Raw genomic sequence first — 15,378 nt, 5'->3', positions numbered from 1 at the left:
AAGAATGGTCCAAAATACCTTCAACCAGAAGTCTGACTCTCAATGGAAGCTATAGGAAGCATTTAGAGGCTATTATTCCTGCAAAAGGAGGATCTACTAAATATTGATGTCATTCATTTTTCTGTTGAGGTGCCCAAATTTATGCACCTGCCTAATTTTGTTTAAATAATTATTGCACACTTTCTGTAAATCCTATAAACTTCATTTCACTTCTCAATTATCACTGTGTTTGTTCGCTATATGATATATTTAACTAAAATTGCTGATCCGAACAACCAATGATTTATGAAGGAAAATCTTCAAATTGATTATCAGGAGTCCACAAACTTTAACATACCACTGTAGGTCCTATAAAGCGGAAAAGAACTATAAGCTTGCCATTTTTTATATTTGTACTACAGATTAGCCTACCATAGTTTTGTGTGTCATGTCCACGAAGAACACAATACAGACCCTTCCCCTGTTATTCCAGATTAACAAAGGTACTGTAGATCAACAGGTTCAAATCTCAACAAGACAAGTTCAGACAAGACTTTTATCTCAGGTGTGAATTTGGAACAGTATATGAAATTTTTAAACAAGGACCCACACATGAACTCCTATGTGAAATGTGCACCAAACTAATGGATCAGTGGACAAACGACAGGCCTCATTTATCAAGCATCTCAAAGTAAAGATACTGAGCTAAGATGTCAAATAAAATGTTAACTGATCCTGTATCAGTATTCTTATGCCAAGAAGTTTGACAAATATGGCCCCAGGAACAGGAACTCTTTTAAGTAACTGGTGTAATCCTTTTATGACAGGATGTACAATCTTTTTAAGGCAAAGTGACACGCAACCTGGTATTAGACAGAGGTGGAAAGCAACTAGTTACATTTACTCACATTACTGTAATTGAGTAGATTTTATGAGTAAATTGTAATTTTTAAAGTAGTTTTTAAAATAGCTAATTTTACTTTTACTCAAGTTCATTTTGACACAAGTAATTTACTTCACTACACTGGAAAACTCCTCAATACTGAGTAAAAAATAAAATGCTGGGAAAAAAAATGTTGAAAAAAAAAAAAACAGTTTTTTTCTCCATGGCAGCGCAGCTGAACATTTCCCATCAGTGTTAATACAGTTGGCGGGAGAGAAGCTGTGTGAATCAGCAGTGCTCGGGGGAGCCAGTTTTCAGTTGAGTTATGATACCCATCGATATGTGCTTCTTTACCACACTGCGCATGCACCGACCAACATATTTTTTTATGATTTCATGTTTTTTATGAGGAACAATACTATTAGGAACAATAAACAATCTGCTTAAACATGTAAATATCGGTAAAGCATAGCAATGGCAAGTTAAAAAGTAATAATGAGCTGTAAAACTATAAAAATACAGTTTATAGTCACCTATATGATCATAACTTTTTTCAACAGTAAAGAAAATAAATTAATCATAGAAACCTATGCCACTTGCTCTTGAAAATGTTTTATGGGGTGGTCTGAACAAATATTGCCAAATTATTTTATTTAATAATTATTTAATTTATGATTTGTTGTACTTTTTTTTACATCAAATCAATAAAAGTAACTATGTAACTTTTACTCAAAGTACATTTTAAATTGAGTACTTTTTTACTTTTACTCAAATAGATTTTTAGATGAGTACTTTTACTTTAACTTGAGTAGATTTTTAGCAAAGTAAAGGTACTTTTACTTAATTACAATTTTTCAGTACTTTTTTCACCTCTGGTATTAGATTAACAAGCCAACATAAAATAAACATTTTAAATAGACACATTTTGTTTAGAAATTTTAGAAAGTTCTAACCTTGGCTCTTTCCAGACTCGTGCACTCTCGAAGTAGAACTTTGGCATGCTGCTGGAGTCATACGTCCTGGAAGAAGGTTCTGCAGAAACTCCTGCTTTAGCTCCTTTCCTCTTGTTGAGGGTCTCTCTCAGTAGGCCGCTGAGCCGCTGACTGAACTTAGTCTTTGTAGGTGAAGACAGAAGCTCCAGATCCCCCTGATTTTTTAGAGCCTCCTGCAGCTTAGTGAGCTGGAAACACTTGTTCCTCAAAGCGTCCGAGATGTCAGCAATAGCTTGGTTCTGCTGGGCCAGCTGATCTTCCAGCTGTTTGATCTGGAGCTGCTGGGCATTCAGTTCCTCATCCTTCTTCTTCAGCTGGGCCTCCAATTCCTCCACCTTCATCCTGAGAATCTGAGGACCGCCGCTTGACTCGCCATTGATCTTGGATTTGGCCGAGCCGCTGACGTGGATGAAGGGATTCAGCTTGACTGAGCCGTTTCCCATTTTGGCGGTAAGTGAGAACTCCTGCAAGAGCAGCAAAGGAACACACAACTCAGTCAAACAAGGTGAATACAGTGAAACAATGTGTAATTACAAATTCTGATTCCAAAATAGTCGTGATTCTGTGTACAATGTAAATAAAGGTCAAGTAAAACAGAATGCAATGATTTGCAAATCTTATAATGCCTTATTTTATTTACGATAGAACATGGAATACATATCCGATGTTAAAATCCATATGTCAGCACGACCCATAACAGCAGGTATTGGGCAGGAGTTCGGGGCAAATTCACTGGGAAGCATAAAGCTAAAGACACAGGAAGAGAAAAGTGTGAAGGAAAGGAGGAGGAAGATGGGAAGGAGGTGGGTTCAAAGTTGCTCGACGCCCAGGTACAAAGGAAGTGAAGGTTTTTCTAGGGCGGAGAGCGGGAGGAGTAAGGGCTTGGATCAATCTCCCAAAACTCCACTTAGAATGAGTGAGATGGGAAATATTTTTCCTTTGCAGATAAATCTCTTTTTTCACTGTTATTCAGGTTCAAAGCATCTCCACACTTCATTGGTATAATCCGGAGAGACCTGATATCAAAAACGAGGCATTTACAACTTCACAAGAAGTTTTTTTAAAAGCCACTGTTTACATCCCATAGCGTAAGTAATTCTCCGGGTGCCGCCATTTTAAATTTAAGTCACAATAAGTCAACCGTCGAGCATGAACTGTAGCATGAAAGGTAGGATAATTGAGCAGATTGCAAAATTAATTCCTTGCAAATGCACAAATTCCAGCTGTTGCTGAAAATATCTGGTTACTGTCGATATTAAAATGCAAAGAACCAACAACAGATTACATCGACGGATTCTTCCAATGAAGTGTGGAGCTACTTTTAGCCTGAATCATGGTGGAAAAATTTATCTGCAGGGGCAATATAATATAAATATGCCCCATAATGCTTGTTTGGGCAAAGTGCACAAAATACTGAATTTCTGAATACTGAGCTGTGGGAGAGCGAAGGTGGGCTATTCAACAAAGGTAAGTACTTTTTATCACGTTTTAATACACTCAAAGTCCTCCTTTAAAGTATGTGACCTGTACCTGTCTGTAATGTGAATAAATCTGTCTCCAAAAACATCATGCATGTGCAAATTGATGGGTTTATGAATATCCCTTCTTGTTGGCTGTTTTGCCCTGAAGCATTACAACTGAATAAGTAAGTAAGTTAAGTTTGGTAAAACACTAGTGCTTGCTGGTGCATGCTTACATTCAAAAAGACATATAAAGTCCATGTCCACAGATGTCCACATTCATGTTGGATGCCCACAAATTAGATACAGTATATAGCCAATCTAAGACCACATATGACAGTGACTGAAATCTGGCTAAAAGATTAGATTTGACATGTTCAAACAGGCCAACAAAAATTTATCTGTATATCTGATTTCAGTCCCTTCTGGCTGGTAATGTGAATGTAATCTAAATTTGAGATCATTTTTTGGCCTGAACTAAACTAATTCTTCTTTTAATCTATATTTACTTCATATTCATACACTGCTGGCCAAAAAACAAAAATATACATGCACCAAAAAAAAGGTCACACGCTCTAATATTTAGTTGGACCGCCTTTAGCTTTGATTGCAGCGCACATTCACTGTGGCATTGTTTCAATAAGCTTCTACAATGTCATAAGATTTATTTCAATCCAGTGTTGCATCAATTTTTCACCAAGATCTTGCAGCAGCATTGATGATGGTAGAGTCTGACCACTGCACAAAGCCTCTCTTCTCCATCCAGCACATCCCAAAGATTCTCAATGAGGTTAAGATCTGGACTCTGTGGTGAACTCTCTCAATCCATGTGTGAAAATGATGATCTCATGCTCCCTGAATCACTCTTTCACAATTCCAGCCCCATGAATTCTGACATTGTTATCTTGGATTATGGTCGTATCATCAGGGAAGAAAAAATCCATTGATGGAATAACCTGGTCTATATTCAGTATATTCAGGTAGTCAGCTGACCTCATTCTTTCAGCACATACTGTTGCTGAACCTAGACCTGCAGACCAACTGCAGCATCAACCCCACATCACTTACTTACTTAAATCCAGGTGGCGAATTTTTTTTTGGCCATGCAGTGTATATTACCATAATAAACTTATTTTTTTAATTCTAATTTATTTTTATAAATATACTTTTTATATACTTACCTGTATCATGTCAGGCACATTTGGATCGCCATTACTGTAGCTTTCAAGATTTAGAAATGACAGTACAGGATCTGATACTTCTGGTCATCATGTGCAGGATAATGTGTGGGTGTGCTGTTTTATTACATTTCTGATTTAGAGCTGGCATTTGCACCCCACAGCCTGCAGTTCTGTTTGATGGCAAAGGTTAGAGGATGCTTTTATCTGTCTATTAATGAATCATCCCCCAAATGTTACACTGAGAGAGGGAGAGAGGAAAGACAGAGAGAGAGAGCAAGAGAGAGATTTAAATGAGATCAGGGGGCCCAAAATGATTTAGTCTACTAATCAATTATTCAGAAGCGCCAGTGGTATTGAATGGCTCCAGCACTCCATGTGTTCGCAGTGCTGACGGCACCAGCTCATGATGATGTAATTCGGTTTGAGCTTTTACTGGAGGGACAGAATAGGGATGGACAAATCTATACTTAAGTACTGCTGCTTCCGATTCTGAGGTTTCATTTTAAAAATCAATCTTTATTTGACACTAAGTGTTTTAATATGAATATGAATATGCACTCATCATCAAAAAACAGCTGCATTGAGTAGAAAGTGTAAATAGATTGCAATGCTATTTGGAATGAAGGCATCAGAGTGGCCTGTACTTCTGTATGTGTAGCATATATAACACATGTCTCAGCATCTCAGAGTTGTAGAGGTTCCTAATGGTGTCCTTCAATAAGCCATCCCATGCAGCTTCAATATTCTCACACAGTTCTTGGAGTAAGGGTGGAGGATTGATAGCATGTCCAATTGTATTCCATACATTTTCAGTTGGGGATAGGTCTAGTGATGCAGCTGGCCATGGTGTAGTATCTGTGTCTTCAAAGCAAGCCCCTGAGATGGTGAAGTTTATGGATAAGCGTTGCCCTGTTTAAATAGTGCACTGAATTGTGTGATGTCCAAGCGCCTATATTAAAGGCAAAAAGTGATCCGGTATTGTATGATATTGCACCCCACCCCAAAGGACACCAGGACGTTGTATGACAACAAATCGTTCATCTTGGTGCTGACCATAGAGTCTCCACACATGGATTTGTTGGCACGACACCATTGTAGTCTTTGGCGATGCTGTTGTTGTGTTAAGGACAGCCGTCTGCCAATGGTGCTGGCACTAACAGGATTCATAGGAATAATAGAGGGCATCACTGCTCAATGAATGGATTTTGGGTCACTTGCATGTTGGACAGTCTCTCGGTTCTCCCTGTCTGTGGTTTGTTTAGGTCTACTAAATTGTATATGTTGATGATGTGTGCCATCTTCTATCCACTGCAGCCAAATGCATGCTATGATAATATCTATAAAAGTGGTATGATGCCCAATACTTTGATAAGACCATCCTGTTTTACTGTGCCCAAAAGAGCAAGCCCAATTTATGAATTGCTTACAAACTCTTCTCTTTGACATACTTTGGACAATGTCAAACTTATGTACCAGCCTGATTGAGAGCAACATTTTTTGATGATAAGTTAATATATATTTATATTTGAATATGTGATGGATGCTGAATAAATTAGCTAAAGAACAAACATAGATTCTGGTCCTTGAAATCCACCACCCTTCAAAAAATATCTAACACACAGATCTTTGAATCAGTCAGGTGTGGTGGCTCTGATCTCTTCCATAGTGAAAGATCTCCAGCTGCTTGACCAGCATGATTAAATGACCCATATCAAATGCAGCATACACAAATGCTGATAAACGGTCTGTTAACCAACTAGTTTACCAGTACATGATATGTTATCCCTTCTATGAGCAGATTTTCAACTTTACCATCAAACACCAGCTTAGGACATTCTAAACCAGCTCTAAGCCGGTTCTAAGCTGGATTTCCCAGCACTATCATGTGGATCTGCCAGTTTATTCAGCAAATGTTTCAGCACATACATCAATATTTAGGAAAAAAGAACTAGAAAGTGAACAGGAAAAGAAGCTTCATTCAGCTGTTTAAACACAGCCCATGTCACACCATCAGATATCCATACAAACAACACTGGACTGGACCTTTTGCACAGGGCAACTCCCACTCTGAGGCAGAAACGCTCAAAGCCCACAGTGTTTACTATAATGGACTTCTGACTTCTGCAGAGAATGACGCCAACACACTGTTACACCATAGAAATCCACAGCTCACTACCAGTGAGAGGACACACACAGACAGACACACTAAAAAGGCATTTCTGTTGTTGGAGGAACACTGGTGTTGGACAATTAGCAAGAAATCAATGTCGTTTTGAACAGTCTATTAAAAATGGTGCAGCACTGCTAACAACTGCATCCACTGTGATGAAAAGATAACGTAATAGCGTGAATTCATTATGACATAAAGACATTATAACGTGAACACATTATGACGCAAACACTTTATGACAAACATAACATGACATGACAGTAAACTATTTTCACATATAAAATGGTTTAGCTTATTAAAATGCACATAACTTAAAGCCCACTCTAGAATTGCATTAGAATGAACTCATTAGTACAGAAAATAGTAAACAGTTTAACAATTAAAAAAACAGACAGTATCATGTGGACATTTTTCACCATTCTTTGAAAATAATAACCTGTTTTAAACTGAAAGTAGATTCCACTCAACACATCTAATTTCCACTCACATGTATTTTCAACACATTGTTATTCATTTAATGTCACATTCTCGTCCTGTTCTGTCTATCCAGTCTTTCTCTGTGTGTTTCCTGTCCTCCTGTTTTTTATTTTCTTCTCTGTGCCTGTGTTTCTATGTTCCCCATGTGCTCCCCAGCATGTGGCCCTGTGTGTTCCTCCAATGTCTCCACTTGTGATAATTTATAACTCCGCCCTCTCATTACCTGTCCCAAGGTGTTTCCTGTTTCCTGATACTTCCGTATGTATATATAGTGTTCCCTTGTCGGTTCTTATATGTCTAGATATCTGTTAGGTTGTTGTTTTTTCTTAAGTTTTTAGCCACTGTGCATTCCTTGTTTCTATGTTGCTTTTTTATCTTGTTTTATTCCTGTTTTGTTGTTTGTTTCCTGTTTATTAATAAATTATACTTGCATTTGCATCCGCTCTCCGCGTTCTCTCCCTGCACACCCTGACATTTATAAATAATAGGAGATTCACTCAATAACACAATAAAAGGTTTTACCAATTAACAAGACGTTGCTGGTGTATCTGCAACCTTTTATACAAAACAATCAAAGAAAGAAAATCCATGCTTTCTTGATGTTTTCTGCAAGAGGATGTAACATCATTGAGCACAGGTCACAATTGTTTTTTGCTGATAATTGGAGACTAAACACAGTACTGAAAATATAGATATTTTTACATGCAGGTGACCAGAGTATAACTTAAAACAGACAGAGGAACAGAAATAAAATATACAGCTCTGGAAAAAAATAAAGAGACCACTTCAGTTTCTGAATCAGTTTCTCTGTTTTTGCCATTTATAGGTATACATTTGAGTAAAACGAACATTATGGTTTTATTATATAAACTACAGACATTTCTCCCACATTTCAAATAAAAATATTGTCATTTAGAGGATTTATTGACAGAAAATGAAAAATGGCTGAAATAACAGAAAATATTTTGCATATTTTCAGACCTCAAATAATGCAAAGAAAACAAGTTCATATAAAAAAAATGTTCAGAAATCAATATTTGGTGGAATAACCCTGGTTTTTAATCACATGTTTCATGCATCTTGGCATGTTCTCCTCCACCAGTCTTACACACTGCTTTTGGATAACTTTATGCCACTTCTGGTGCAAAATTTCAAGCAGTTCAGTTTGGTTTGATGGCTTGTGATCATCCATCTTCCTCTTGATTATATTCCAGAGGATTTCAATTTGGTAAAATCAAAGAAACTAAGTGGTCTCTTATTTTTTTTATATATCCAGAGCTATGTATTATTTTATGTAAAAATAAAACTGTATAATTGATAACAGAGTAAGCACAAAAAAAAAAAAAAATATTATTATTTCTTTACGTAAGTTAGGCCTATGAATTACAAGCATAATTTATGGCTAAAATAATTATTAAGGATTATAAATAGTCGAGAATTATTGTAATTACAGTGCCATTATTCAAAACGGATTCAGTAAAGATTTTAATGGGGGAAATAATTAAAGTTTAATCTGGGAGAACTGAAATCTCCTCAATCCTAGAATGACTCAACAAAATTACAATCTTAAAACAATAGTTTTACCGTTTTAATCAGATATTTTCGCCACATTTACACCAAAAATATAAAGGCAAAATCCAATGCAGCAGATTTATCCTAATCCTCACTCTCAGTCTGATGATATTAGTGATTAAATATTGATAAAACTGTGGTAAATGATTTATGCTGCTCTGATAATAAGAGTGAACGGAGTCTGAGGTAAACTGAAGCTAATTCTGCTGCTAACTGTTTGGATTTATCCACCGCGAGCTCCTTCAGTCCTGTAGTAAATGAGCTGCACCTGTTTTCTTAGTTTAGCTGGAGCTGAATAGTGAAAAATTACACCATAAATCTTCAGTTTCTTCACTTCTAACAATAAACACAGACAGAGCACTCACCCCTGCGCGTTCACGAGCCGCCACGCCGTGTCATCTGAGCGCCAGCAGAGACCAGAGTCCAGAGTGCGCGTGATGCTGCTGCTACTGAATGAAGCGCATCATCTACTGTCTGTTACACACACACACACGCACGAGCCAGTTCCCATATCCCATCACACTCCTCGGCCAATGTCCAGCCTGCACACTGCTACTGGAGCCGAGCCAGGAATATTTAAACAGTGATGAAGCTGATGATGATGATGAAGGTGATAATAATGGTGATAATAATGGGGAAAGTGATAATGATAAATTCCTATGTATAATCTTCAACTGTTTGTACACTAAACATTTTGTAAAATCAATGAAACATTCTCAAGTTTTATTATACTTGTTCTGAAAATGCTGATAAGTATAATTATAATGCACGTAATGATGACAGTAGTGAAGAAGATGATGATGCATAATTGATGCATCCCATTTTCTTGCATTGTATTATTTATATAGAATGCACTAAAACACTTTATGAAAAAATGGCTTACAGTAGAAGGAAACAACCCCACTCCAGGCGTTTACACAACACACACACACTTGTACTGTGTTTATAAAACCACACAGTAAAAGTTATGAAGATAAAAGGCTTATATATTGTGTAATACAGGCCTGTCACTGTCACCATAACTATTTTAATGGACAATTATTATTGCAATAAACTATTTTATTGTATTTTTTTAAAGACCATGAATTAAATTATTAAAAAGTTTTAGCATTGTAAATTAATATTAAACAAAAAAGCAGAACATGTTATATATTTTTAGACTTTTTTTTAAGTAACACATCTTGCTTACATGACAGCTTTGCACATCGTGGCATTTTCTCAGTCAGTTCTCAGTCTCATACTGTATGTATACAGCTCTGAAAAAACATAAGACACCACTTAAAGATGGTGAGTTTTTTTTTTCTTTTTTTAACAAATTGAAAACCTCTGGAATAAAATCAAGAGGAAGATGGATGATCACAAGCCATCAAACCAAGCTGAACTGGTTGATTTTTTGCTTCAGGAGTGGCACAACATTATCCAAAAGCAGTGTGTAAGACTGGTGGAGGAGAACATGTCTAGATGCATGAAAACTGTGATTTAAAACCAGGGTTATTCCACCAAATATTGATTTCTAAACTCTTAAATCTTTATAAATATGAACTTGTTTTCTTTGCATTATTTGAGGTCTGAAAGCTCTGCATCGTTTTTGTTATTTCAGACATTTCTTATTTTCTGCAAATAAATGCTCTAAATGACAATATTTTTATTCAGAATTTGGGAGAAATGTTGTCCGTAGTTTATAGAATAAAACAACAATGTTGGTTTTACTCAAACATATACCTATAAATAGCAAAATCAGAGAAACTGATTCAGAAACTGAAATGGTCCCATATTTTTTTCATGAGCTGTATATATTGCCCTTTACTCGGAAACAACGGAACTTTAACGGAACAAAAGAACAGAAAAGTGCATATGGGTCAGAGTTAGGTCTTACTCTAAAATATACACAAGTAAACACTACAGGCAAAATTAATGGAGGTCATGTTCATTTATCTATATACATGTAAGGATTCCCAATTCTAATGGATGACTGTAAAATTTATATTTTAAATGATAGGTTCAGCATTACAGATACAGTATATAAAAGAAACATAAGTGAAAGATACATTATATCTATATGTAAATATAAACTAAAATTAAATCATCCAGTCAATATATTGTATAATTATACTTCAACAGATCAACAATTTTACAACTCAGAGAAGGAAAGAGACTAAATCCAGGCGAGAGACTGAAAGCACCCTTGGGTGTCTAATCTACTAACCTAACACATACTCCATTCAAGAAATTATACCTTTATGCAAATGATACATCGATACATCAATAGGATCAAATATCATTGGGCAGAATCTATCAATATGACTACGTCAGCAGCGTCCACTTAACAGCTTGTTGCCCAGCTCGGATGACGTGATCCGCTCCAGCCTGTCTGGGCAACCACAAGATCTGTGGCCTTCTTGATCTCTAAAAAAGGGAGGAGTATGACCAGTTTGAATAAACTATTCAATATAGGTTTACTAATGTAGTCAATCAGTATGACCAGCTGACCTGCCAGTATAGGCCATGTTTTTGTCTGGATGACCAGCTTTTCAACCACTTTGACCAGGTTGAACCATCTGAAACCAAGCAGCAAATGCCTGCCATGGATTGGATGTTATGTTATGTTGTATATGCCATAATTAATAAGCCACACTCTTATAATTCCCTTTTACTATGCTACAATTGTATTTTATATGGTGCATTGAAACATTCTGTGTTTCTCAAAGTTTTAAGGAAATATTATAATTTTTTATAATGAAAAAGATTTTGGATATATTGGTGATATTGGTGTTATTAAAGCTTACTCTGTTTTCATCAGTCATGTTGCTTTTGTATTAGATTATAAACTACTCTTACTAAAAACTGACACAGTACCAGTCAAACATTTAGACACACCTGTGTGTGTGCAGATCTGTCCTCAAAGATAAATATGGTACAAATAAGAATCTAAAGCAGGGGTATTTAATTAGAATTTAGTACGGTACAGTTGTAGAAAATTTTGTCAGTCCAAGGTCTGGACCCGTCGCCATTTTTAACTTGTGTTAAGATTCAGTCCTATAACCTGTATACTATATATATATATATAGATAGATAGATATAGATAGATATAGATAGATATAGATATGAAACATCTGAACCGTAAGGTTGTTTGAACTATGATGAAAAAAATATATAATAATATTAAAATGCCTCTCTGGCCAGATTTTGTGTACATTCCTTCCCTGTCTCTCTCTCTCGCGCTCGGCGTGTCTTTAGTTTCCGCCCGTTCTCGTTTTTCCGCCAGCTCTCGGGCTCCCTATCTCTATTTAAAGGTGTTTTTTTCCGGCCACGTCCCAATTCACCATCCAGGGCAGCGGTCTGCACAGATCTGATTGGCAGAGGAGAGCCTTTGGTGTGATTGCTCTGTGAGTTTACTGCGCCGCAAACACATATACCATAAACACAAGAAAAGTTCAACCCCTTTAAATGAACACTGTCAGAATTAAATCCTTCTCAGTAGTTTATCGGTTTGGGTCTGCCTTGGACAACGTCTGGGTCCGCCTATTAGTGACCCCTGATCTAAAGTATAAAACATAATCTGGTTTGTTTAACATTTCGTTTTGTTCACAGAATAATTCAGCATGTGTTCCTGTATAGCTTTATACATATAGTCTTCAATATAAAATTTACAATGCAATAAATTATTTTTGAAAAATAAAGCAAACACATTAAATGAGAAAAGGTGTGTCCAAACTTTTGACTGGTGCTGTATAAACAGAAACACTTAGGCTTTGGGCTATTTTTAACCCAGATCTAATGATTATGATGATGATGATAATGAGGACTTGTGTTCCATAATTGATCCTCACTGGTGATTCTCAGCTGCTTTGTTTTTTAAGTTATCTATAGTTTGATAACAGATTTACAGCTGTGGAAAATTCTTTACCCTGCTCCGTCAGGGCCTTACGTAAGCACTAATATGTTCAATATATAGGAGGCCGTTTATGGACACACTCACTTTGAGGGCTTTACCCAGGCTGAGGCACATTACCGCACAAAGCTCAAATCCTCTAGACTCAAATCTGTCTAGAGACACATTAGACATTGGTTTCCGCTCTGCTGACCCGTCCGTCCAGACCGGAGACTTTTAAAGGAATGCTGAGAATGAACATCTTTGCCATTTGCAGGTCATTCATGGTATTATATCAGAAGCTGAGCTCCAAAGCTGTTTGGATTGATCCGTATGCATTTAAGCTGGACGGCGGCCAGTTTGTTACATCAGAGGGGGCTGATGCTTCTGGCTATGGAAATATCCCATAATGCAGCTGCATACTTTACAGCATGCACACAGGACACTGATATAGACATTGCAAGAAAATTACACTAATCATTAAAACAATAGTTATACCCAAAAGGAAGATTTAGATTGCAAAGCTTTTTAAAAGGAAGATAAATGTGATCAGAAACAACAAATGATTATAAATTTGGACTCATGTGATGAGCTGCACATACTGAAGGAGTGTGTAACAGATTTATAATGCATGTGTAACACAACACCTATCACCAATTTTCAGTTGGTGATAGGTATGACAATGCAGCCGGCCATGGCATAGAATCTATGTTTTCAAGGCAAGCTCTTCACCAATAGTGTTGCCAAGAGTGTGGTATGGTGTAATGTGGTGTATGTTGTTAGGCCCATGTCATTTCCAGGAGCCCTAAAGTCCAACCCTTCTTAAACTCTTTCAACTGTTTGAGCCAAACCCCAAGTCTTAAAACCCCCATAAGTCCCAAGTCTTGATACTCAAGTACTGGGTCAAATCCCATGTCCTAATACTCAAGCACTGGGTCAAATTCCAAGTCTTTATACTCAAGTCCTGAGTCAATTCCCAGGTCTTGATACTCAAGTTGTGAGTCAAGTCCCAAATCTTGATGCTCATGTCCTGAGTCAACTCCCAAGTCCTGATACTCAAGTCCTGAGTCAAATCCCAAGTTCTTAAACTCAAGTCCAGAGTTAAATCTTAAGTCCTGATACCCAAGTCCCGAGTCAAATCCCAAGTTCTTATGCTGAAGTCAAGAGTTAAATCCCAAGTCCTGATACTCTAGTCCCAAGTTAAATCCCATGTCCTGATACTCTAGTCCCAAGTTAAATCCCAAGTCCTGATACTCTAGCCCCAAGTCTAATCCCAAATCTTGACACTCATGTCCTGAGTCAAATCCCAAGTCTTAATACTCAAGCCCAGAGTTGAATCCCAAGTCCTGATATTCATTTTCTGAGTCAATTCCTAAGCCTTGATACTCAAGTCCTGAGTCAAGTCCCAAGTCCTGAGACTCTTGTTCTGAGTCAAGTCACAAGTCTTGATACTCAAGCCCCGAGTCAAACCCCAAGTCCTGAATCAATTCCCAAGTCTTGATACTCAAGTCCTGAGTCAAATCCCAAGTCCTGAATCAATTCCCAAGTCTTGATACTCAAGTCCTGAGTCAAATCCCAAGTCCTGAATCAATTCCCAAGTCTTGATACTCAAGTCCTGAGTCAAATCCCAAGTCTTGATACTCAAGTCCAGATATGCTCTAGATATGTTCAACACAATAGAAAGAGTAGGGATGAAAAGAACAAACAATATACTGTATGCATATTATAAACAACAAATATAGTTTATGTACATCCATAACAATGGTTGCCACATTATTATTATGATTGTAGGTAGGTTTATGAACTTTGATTACAACTTTAAAGTTTATTACACATTATTCATGTGTAAAAAGAAAAATCCCCTGTTTCCTTTAATACATGCTTTATTGATTTTTTTCTTGTCAGTAGTTACATCATAGAGACCAGAAAAGAGCAGTGACAATTATCTGTGGCTAATTTTTTATTTAATTAATTTATGCATTCAGGGCAAAAAAAAAAAAAAAAATATTTGAAACTCATTTTGTTTCTGTTCCTTTTACTGGATTAAGTACCCCTTGTGATAAATGATTATGAAATGCTTTGTCGTATAGGTCTAAGTCATAATCTAGGTCTGGGAAATTATTTACATAACATTAATATTTACACAACAAGCAAGCAAAAAACGTGCCCAGTGAACATACTCATGTGGGTCTCGCATAGGGGGAACATAGAGTTAGTGGATTTCAGGTGTGCACAGGGTTTAAATGGGTTTGTATATGTGTTGTTACTGGGATTAAGTTGGGCTTCCCAAACATTGTTCCAGTTCTCCTTAATTTCACATGGATCCCCTCTAGGCCCCATGACCTCTAGTGTTCAATCTACTAGTACAATCACTGACCCTGATAAAACCCATTCATTGACATTTATATGTGTGGCCAACATGAAACCTGTGGACAAAATTTTCTGGTTCCCAGTTGGGCCTCCCATACAGACCCCACATGGGTGTGATGTACGGGTGAGTTACAGATAAGTTACCAGTAGATGGAGACATAGACAAGCAGTTTATCCAGTGAGCTGCACTCATTGCGCTTGTGCTGTTGGTTCAGGCAAAAAAAAGGATTGTGTTGAAATGTTAACCGTTTATACGCAATGCTAAATGAATAAAAGCATGTGTAGTGCAGATGGTTTAAGGCTGTAGCCTACAGTATGTCTGAACAAGCTCGTTTCAGGACATCGGCATATTTAACTGTGTAATTCTGACATCTTCCCAGTGTAGAGTTTTTATTCCTGCACACATTATTTCAGAATTTTGTC

General features: G+C 36.9%; 1 protein-coding gene across 1 annotated transcript in view; it reads right to left on the bottom strand.

Annotated features, from left to right (window-relative positions):
- prkg2 (protein kinase cGMP-dependent 2) overlaps nt 1-9,164 on the bottom strand; it is a 42,538-nt gene extending 33,374 nt beyond the window's left edge. Inside the window, exons 1-2 of the mRNA XM_022664866.2 lie at nt 9,080-9,164; nt 1,816-2,318 (exon numbers count right to left, since the gene is read on the bottom strand). Coding sequence (XP_022520587.1) covers nt 1,816-2,297 — 482 coding nt within the window. The 5' untranslated portion in view covers nt 2,298-2,318; nt 9,080-9,164. The remainder of the gene's footprint in view (nt 1-1,815; nt 2,319-9,079) is intronic.
- Nucleotides 9,165-15,378: the final 6,214 nt, after the last annotated feature.

The sequence above is a fragment of the Astyanax mexicanus genome, chromosome 22 (genome assembly GCF_023375975.1).
Source record: "Astyanax mexicanus isolate ESR-SI-001 chromosome 22, AstMex3_surface, whole genome shotgun sequence".
Taxonomy (NCBI): domain Eukaryota; kingdom Metazoa; phylum Chordata; class Actinopteri; order Characiformes; family Acestrorhamphidae; genus Astyanax; species Astyanax mexicanus.
This window is presented reverse-complemented; position numbering and strand designations above follow the sequence as displayed.